General features: G+C 41.8%; 1 protein-coding gene across 3 annotated transcripts; it reads right to left on the bottom strand.

The window, feature by feature from the left end:
* Positions 1-19: 19 nt before the first annotated feature.
* Positions 20-7,931, bottom strand: TRAPPC6B (trafficking protein particle complex subunit 6B). Of its 3 annotated transcripts, none has more exons than XR_011324737.1 (8): positions 7,077-7,931; positions 6,923-6,990; positions 5,650-5,767; positions 4,078-4,161; positions 2,934-3,027; positions 2,213-2,261; positions 724-1,533; positions 20-679 (listed from the first exon to the last, which is right to left on the bottom strand). XR_011324737.1 is itself a non-coding variant. In XM_069783937.1 (7 exons), exons 1-6 carry the CDS (start codon positions 7,155-7,157, stop codon positions 2,230-2,232), a joined length of 477 nt encoding a protein of 158 aa, XP_069640038.1. In that variant the 5' UTR covers positions 7,158-7,931; the 3' UTR covers positions 20-1,533; positions 2,213-2,229. The 3 variants fall into 3 exon arrangements, 1 of the variants encoding a protein (XP_069640038.1); XR_011324738.1 differs by having other exon boundaries at positions 20-591; positions 1,385-1,533; XM_069783937.1 differs by having other exon boundaries at positions 20-1,533.
* Positions 7,932-8,323: the final 392 nt, after the last annotated feature.

The raw sequence follows: 8,323 nt of genomic DNA, 5'->3' as shown, positions 1-8,323 counted from the left end.
TTGCAGAAACCAGTGAAAATTACAGAGCTGTATTCAATGCTTTTAATAGAAGCATTTATTAATCAGAATGAACAAATTTATTTTCTGTATGGTATCTTTACAAATACATTAGCTTGCCTATTTAACATGGAGTGCTTCGCCAAGAGTATCAGCATCTGCTTGGTATATACACAACTCCCTCTGGTTCAAATTGTCTTCAACAACTAAACATCGGTGTTAAAGGAACTGTGAGTTCTGCTGATAACAGCAAATTGATACACAATATTAACTGACATCTGCTTTCTGTATATTGTAGGATTTAAGTACCTCTCCTCACTATTAAAAATAATCATTAACCACAACCACTTACTGATAAACCTTTAATATGTCTTTGAATGACTGGCACTTTTGCATCTGGAATGGTAGTATTAACTGTTGAGTGAAGAGTCAAACTGAGTTACTGTAACTACTAGAGTTTTCATTCTGGAGATGAAAGTAACAATGATTCTGTATATGTTGGTACTGAATGTCTACCACTTTGCACATGCCTAAAACATGATGACACTGAGATATCCCTCTATTAGACATGTAGTGCAAGTTGATTTCTAGTCTCTTCAGCCACATTTTCAGCATATTGAAATTGGGATGAGTTGTCAATTGAAGAACCCATGAAATACAAGAATACTAGTTAGCTTACTCTCTAGCCCTACAATTTCAAACAGATCAGTTACAAAGGTTAACAACAACCCGAGCCTTCCTATAAACTACCAGTATAAGAACCCAGTATTTTTAATCAGCTGAACAGCTGATCCCCCACCAAGTACCATACAACTGTAGTTACTTTCATCTTTGCTAGTTCTATAAACAGGGACAGCATTCTGCTAGTTCAAATTCTGCTCTAGATGTTTCCTAGAACTGTCAAGTTACTCAGCTACAACTAATCTGAACTAGCATTCACATACCCAGAAAGATCAGCATTTGGTCACATCTTAAGATCAAGTCTAATAAACTCCTGGTTATAACATTTATAATCTATAGCTTGGCAGCTTGTAACAGCTATCTAGACAAGGTTTGATCCATTGCAAACTTCAGACCTTCCCTAGAGCTTAGGGAAGAACAGCCTCCACTGTTCTTGCCCACCATGCAACTGGACAACATACACTTCTCCCAACACAGAAGGTAGTTATAACAAAGCTGCTGTTTTAACATGTTAGCTTTTCTAGTTAGCCTGTTACTGCTCTCAAAGTAGAAACTGAATCACTGTCACAAGGCATTCTCACAGTTCAGAATAAACACCATAAGTGCCTATTATGATTCATTTGAAAGTATAAGGCCTGAGCCTGGCAACAGAAAGGTCTTACAGCAAAATTCATTAAAAGTTTTAACAAGATGTTTCCATTCTTACCTATAGCAAGATATGTATTGTTACGCAAATCTTGTAACAAGTAGTATCTAGCAAACCCCAATGTCCTCAAGAGTCTTGGTGATGTCTTTATAGCTTCTTGCAGGCCTAATCATCCTCCTGCACACATTCATTACAGAAGTGAGTTGTAGCTAGCAATTAAAAACAGTTACATTAATATTGAGTTTACGCACAACAAGCTAAAACAAATTTCCTTCTCTGGCCAGTACAGATGACCTTAGCTGTAAAATTATTCTGACACAAAAAATAGCTCCTAATTTTAGGGAGGTAGGAGAAACTGTTTAACTATGTAGAAGTAAGTTCTCTCTTCTACATATCATTCCTTCAGCAGAACTAAGCCTCCGCTGAATGCCTTTAATGAAGGCTGTTGGTTCACATGCTAATGGCTTCCTCAAAATAATACAAAAGCAATTGCTGCCTCACAGTTCAGAGTGAACAGGGAAAGGTAGCAGTTGGGCATTCATGTTAGGTGACACAAAACACGTTAGATTAAGAAACTAATTTAGTCTTGGTCAGGTTTTCACTCTGTTTTCAAAACATGCCTCTGGTCTTCCATACATGCTGTTTTGGTAATTAAAATAATTTGCTGAAAACTTTTGAGTAGACAGTTTTTTACAATGTGGACATTAATACCTTGGTATAGAATAAATTTCATACCAAGATACAAGGATAGTGTTAAGTTATTTTGATGAACTTTTTATTATATATTTTGAAATTGTGCTGCCTGCACACTGCTATAATTTACAAGCTACAAGACAAAGCTGAATCAAGAAACTGAATCCACACAGAAAGGATTTTTAAGGTAGATACCCAGATTTAAATGTGCTCTACATCTTCTGTATCATCACCTGAAATTTACCTGAAAAGAAAAAGCAAAGTCAGATCACAGTATCACCCACCATTAGAATTATTTTTCCAAGTAATTATTTTCTTGTAATCATTTTGTTAAAAGGAATAGCAAGGAACATTTCAATCTTACAGTTTAGTTGTGAACAATCTAGCCATTATTTAAATTTAGCATTTAAATTTAACTCCAGCTGAACAGCTTTTTCTTTCCTTTCTTTTTTTCTTTAAGTCAATCCATGTCCCACATCACAACAGTTTTGTCAGCTAAATTTAAAATTTGTGCAAAGTCTATGGAAATTTCTAAATCCACCTTAAGCAGCTTGGGTAGTTAGAATAGACTTCACTTACTAACTTTCTTAATGACTTCTGTAGAGAAAGAGCATATATGTAGTTATTTTTATCTTCCCTTGTTCAGGTAGCCTTCTGAATGTACATCATCCTTATGCATCTGACACTTCCAAATGTACATAGAACTTTTTAGTTTTGCTTTCTACTCGGTCTCATAGAGGTTCACCCTTTGTCAGTATTTTCTAAACAATAAGCATTTAGTGACAAGTCATACCCTGACTCCTATGGCCCAGCAGCTTCAAACTAATCCCATGTTGATAAATGCTTATACAGTGATGAAGTCAGGAAGGAAAGTTACCAAGTAAGCTAATCATTGAATACTCCGAGAACTACTTACATGCAGGCATTGATGAAACTTCAGCTGTTACAATACTCTTTATTCCCAAATTCGATAGGCCTCCTCTGATTAGTCCACAGGTAAATGCTAAATACTAAATATAAAGTTGCACTTTAAATAAGTGTCAAGGGTGAAGCTAAAGGGTTGCTGAAGATTGAAACTAAGTACTCAAGAACAAGACTTAACACTTAGACAATACAAAACTATGGAGGTTTTGTTCCTGTGCTTGAGAGACCATGTCTCTAACAAATGAAAGCTCTGATATTTGGTGCAGCAGAGCTCACAATACAGATTTCTGTTGTTAGAGGTGCTATCTTGAGTCATTTGTTTCTATTTCTATTAAACCTGTAGGAACTTAATATCCTTAAACAATTATTCCCAAGACTTGGCTGAAATTAACAGCTGGTATTAAAGTCAACAAAGGAGAAACAGTCCAAGATAGCATTCTTGTACAGGCCGCATCTTAGAATACAAGGGCCTGCAGTTATTTAGAGTATATGTTGCAAAACAGAAGAAACATCTCACCAAACACAAAAAAAAAAAAATCCCTAGAACAGTAGCCTGCAACTGTGATTACTAAGAAGAGCAAGAATTAAGAAACCATAAAATGGAACTGAGTGCCCCATTTCTTACATCCACCTGAAGTGCTTTATAAGAGGTTCTGCAGAGGCACTGATTTTACTTACCTAAACTATTTCCCTAACTCAACATCTACACTCAAAACTACTTTTAATTGGTGGAAGATCTTCCTGAATGTTCATATAATCTCAGAAGGTTGTTCTAGGTAACAAATAGCAGCTTCCAAATACGTTTTGAAAATTTAAAAAACGCTTCTGAAAGCACAGGCTTTCCAAAGAGAAAGAAAGGATTTGTGTGATAGTGGCAGACCAGCTCCTACCATCAAGTAACTCAAACATGAGAACAGCAAGTTTCACAATGACTATGACCGTTTCTTGAACCATAAATCAAATCCACTGTTCCGAAACAAGGTGCATTTCTAAAAAGCACAGGTTTTGGAGACTAAACTTTAGCTGCCCTTTCAAAGAGTTTGTATCCATCCAATTACAAAATTTAAAGTTATTATTAATAGATCAAGATAATTCAAATCAAACTTGTAGATCCCAAGGATAAAACTGAAAGGTACCTTTGGTGCATGTTCTAAATACTGCTTTCCTGCAGACATTTGTGTCAAGAGACGAAATTTATTGTCTTGAAGGACATAAATACCCTGTTTAAAAAAACAAAAAGTTTTTTAGTTGAATATACAGTAACATGTAATCAACATTTTATGTAAAGCGATTTGATTTGTATATACAATATAAATGTTCTCAGGTTGAAAAATGAAATTTTAGATGAAGACATTTGTGATTTAAGTTTAAATTGTATTATTTACTTACATGAAATATCAAAACAAAAGATGCTTAATTGTGAGATTACAACAGAACCCCTAGACAATAATACGATCAGTTAACTCTAAAAAATGTTTATGTACATTCTTCTTGGAAGAGTCCTTCCAGTGCTCAGAAACAATAGTTCCATATTAGAAAGTCTCTGTTAATATATCAAATGCATGCTGATTTTTTTCATTCAAATTTTAATCTTCACTTGGTATGCAAGTCACTATTCTTATTCTCAAATTCAGTGACAATTATCTTCTTTAATAGCGATACAAGCAACACCCAGCAGATGGTCAAAGTCTAGAGTTTTCTACATTACAATCTTGTGCCACAATACGCATTTTAATAAATTATGACACATAATTATGACATAGCTTAATCTATACCTGTCATTTTAATTGCTTTGCTAATGGCTGTGCCACTTTGGAACTTCATAACCCTTGAAGTTAAATTAAGGCTGCATATACAATTGAGATCTCAGCTCAATACTGCAGCTTTCTTTGAATTAAAAAACAGATTTCTAAGGTAATTATTATCTGTTAAAGCTATAAGTTGATAAACAGCTCACTGAAAAGTCAAACCTATTTTATTTGGCACAATCCTTGTACAAATTCTCTTGTTCCTACTTAGGTACAACAGGAAAATGGCCATAAGAAAACCAAGTCATTCAAAAGGAAGAAGATTTTTTACTCTAGTAAAACGGGTCCTTAAGTTATTTTGATCTTGCTTTAAGAATTGCGGCCGTTGATATAGGAAAGGACATAGATACAACACAATGTCACCAACATGCAAATCTGGGAAGTTTTTCAGCTGTTTCTTATACAAGTATGTTCAGTAGAGTCCAACTAAGTGTGTCAACTGCCAAAAAACTGTAAATATTCTTCAAAATAAAAAAATTACTTCAAGGCAGCCATTCTATTTAAATAGCCATTAAGACAGCAATATCACTTTCTCACACTAGTTTTCTACTAAAATTCATTGGGAGATACATTAAAAAGTTCCTGTTTAAATGTTAATCAACTGTAACCATTACTGTCTTGTCAGTTCGTAACTCTGCAATGGCACATATGAAAGTCAAAGCATTTAGTCTTTTCAAATAGGATGGCAATAAAAACATCACTAGCAATTATCAAATTGTATTCTGAAGACACATGCTAACATGAACCTTAAAAATCTGCTTTTTAAACAAAACAAATACAGAACATTTGGGGTTTCTTATCAGGTAATTAATTCTAGACCAAGAAAAAACAAAAAATGCAGTAGTAACTTGAAACTATTTCTGATTTTGTAAGTTAAATCTTATTCTACAGCATTAGTACCTGATGATTAGTCCTTAGGTTATCTATTTGTTTTCTGAAAACAGTTGTCCAAAAATCTTTGCAAATGAACTTCATAATATCTAATTCATCCTTGAACCTGGCAGTATCTTTTGTAAACCTAAGAGATAAGTGAGAAAGATATCAGTAATGAAGGTACACACAACTTGACCGATTAAATAGAAAAAGAAAACACGAAAAAATGGTCCTGTGCAACATTATTTTTGAGGCCGTTATGGAAATTAGTTTTCCAACCATTGTACAGTATCATTCTAGCATCACTCTTCATGCAAGTATTTTAACTGAAGAGCAACACAGTATTATCTTAGTACCTGCAACATGACAGGAGAATAAATGGGTTTAATTGTATGATTATTAAAGACAGTTTCAGTACAGAAAGGTGCAAAGCACTTCATCAGTTTTCTCTTTAACTAAATGTCTAACTAGAAGATAAAAAGTTCACACCTATACTACTGCAAAAAAGCACTAACACATAGGAACAAACATGTAAAACTTGTTCCTGTTTCCCAAAAAGGGACCCCTTTCTCTTGCTTATTTCAGAATTCTTGCTCTTCATCCTCCTTGAGGGTCTCTGTCTGGCACTAAAGCACCACTTTGTTCAACGAAAGCATGACTTCAGAAGCTCAAGAGTCTCCACACGACCTCGGAATGAGGGCGCTGAAGTTGGATGTGCAGCAAGTCATCGTGCATCCCCAAAGAGCCTGGGGAAACAAGGAACTTCTGCCCGGTCGTCAAGTTCCAAGAGCTGACAGTGCTTTAGAAAAATGAAATAGAGTAGCCAATCACAAAATTATGTTTAAGAAACAGATTAGAAAATCATGAAACGTACCAGAAGTAGGAAGCATGGAAAAGCAGGTCTACGAAAAGTGCAATTAAAAAGGATTATAACTATTAAAAGTAACCATATAGGCTGACTCAGTTTTCATGATTGAAAGCACTTTCCCAAATACGTAGTCCAAAACTGTCCTGTGTTATCCAAACACAGGCCCCGGCAAGAACGAGATGCCAAAAGGGAGGATGCCAGAACGCCTAATGAGAGGAGCACATCCGCAGCATAACCCCCTATCCGCTCAGAGCGGCGAGCAGCTTTCCCCCGACCGAGCGAACGCTCCGGGCCCCAGCAGGCCGGGAAGGAGGGGGCGTGGGCGCTCGCCGGGCAGACGCAGGGGAAAACCCCCGAGGAGCAGCGACGCCTGCCGACCCCGGGAGCAGGAAAAGGAGCGCTGCAAGGGGCGAGGCTGAGGCGAGGACTCACCTCTCGATCAGCCCCTGCCCGACGCGGAAGCCCATGCTCTCCAGCTTGGTGGTGCAGCGGCCGTTCTCCTGCAAGATACGAGACGCCGCCGCAGCGTTAGCCCCGGCCGCTGCCGGGCGGCCCCCAGCGCGGCCGCGGCCCCGGCCCCACTCACCCCTTCGCCCTGCTCGGCGGCGCGGTACAGCCCCGCCACCATCTCGTTGTGCAGCAGCAGGAAGAGCGCCTCGTCCGCCATCTCCGCTTCGCAGCGGGGCTTCCCGGCGTCGCGGCAACCGCCAGCTGCCGCCGGGGCCCGCCGCCGCCGCCGCGCCGCCCCTTCCGGCTGGGCCGAGGGCGGCCGGGGCGGCCGGGCTCCGTCAGCCTCTGATGCTGCCGACCGAGGCGAAGCGGCCCAGCAGCGGCGGCCCGGCTGGCTCTCCCCGTCGGGGAACCGCTCGGCGTTCCCGCCCGCCGCCGCCGGGGGAGGGCCTCCCGCGGCTGGTCTGGCGCCGGCCCAAGCCTCTCCTGAGGCGGGAAAGGGCCTCTCACGTTAGCGCTTTCCGGAGCCCGCTGCGTCGGGCGGTGGCGCGAACCGGGGCCGCAGGAGGGAGTGCCGTGAAGGGGAGGGGAGCCGAACGCCTCTCTTCCCTGCGGAACTGCACCCCCCTTACTACTGAAATTGGGGGGGGGGCGTGGGTTTTTAATTGCCTTCAGAACGTCACTCGTTTATTCGCCTTCCGTTTTCTGCCACTGCGAAGCGGCAACGGGCTCCGCGCCTGCGGGCTCGCCCCAGCCTCTCCACAGAAACGGCACCGGCTGCCCGGCAGGGAAGAGTGCGGTTAAACACCTCGGCACCCCAGGCGTCAGGAGTACCGTCCGGTAACGGAGTTTTACAGCCACTAAACGGAAAGCCAGCTGGCCAAGCCCAGGCTACGCTTCGGGTGACGGGCGCGGGCTCTGCAGCGCCGGGCCGCTCCTGAGGCCGCTGCCACCCTCCGGCACCGGCCTGCGCGCCAGCCCTCAGTAACGTCCCCGCCTATTGGCTCGCCTGGCACAGCGGCCTCTGAAGTGGAGCGGTGATTGGCCCCCACTCGAGCCGCCGGCATGCTGGCTTGTGGGCCCCATAGAGAGTGGGAAAGTAGGATGCGTCCTAGGAGGGTGGGGATAAACGTCCTCGAAATGGCTTTCTGATTGGGCCGCGGGAAACTGACGCATGAGTTCTCGTTAGCTCTAAGCGATGTCACTCCGGCGGTCCCTTTGGTGATTCGTAGAGCTGGCAGGCAGAGGCTTCCAGTAGTTGGTCGGTCGGGACGCCAGTCTGCCTCTCGGCCCTGTGATTGGTGGGCGCTTTCAGCGAGCCTTTCCCGCGGGGCGTGCCCTTTCCTCTCGTGCCCGATTATTGGCGGTCGGAGGGGAGCGCCG

The sequence above is a fragment of the Haliaeetus albicilla genome, chromosome 5, assembly GCF_947461875.1.
Source record: "Haliaeetus albicilla chromosome 5, bHalAlb1.1, whole genome shotgun sequence".
In the NCBI taxonomy this organism is placed as follows: domain Eukaryota; kingdom Metazoa; phylum Chordata; class Aves; order Accipitriformes; family Accipitridae; genus Haliaeetus; species Haliaeetus albicilla.
The sequence above is the reverse complement of the archived record's forward strand: the minus strand, read 5'-3'. Positions and strand labels throughout refer to the sequence as shown.

What these genes read in the sequence shown, in the direction of transcription:
- TRAPPC6B (XM_069783937.1), bottom strand. Translation starts at nt 7,157, where the DNA reads ATGGCGGACGAGGCGCTCTTCCTGCTGCTGCACAACGAGATGGTGGCG. An exon ending in GGGCAGGGGCTGATCGAGAG is followed by an intron (nt 5,768 to 6,922) that starts GTGAGTCCTCGC and finishes CTTATCTCTTAG; the next exon opens with GTTTACAAAAGATACTGCCA. An exon ending in ATTTAGAACATGCACCAAAG is followed by an intron (nt 3,028 to 4,077) that starts GTACCTTTCAGT and finishes CTTTATATTTAG; the next exon opens with TATTTAGCATTTACCTGTGG.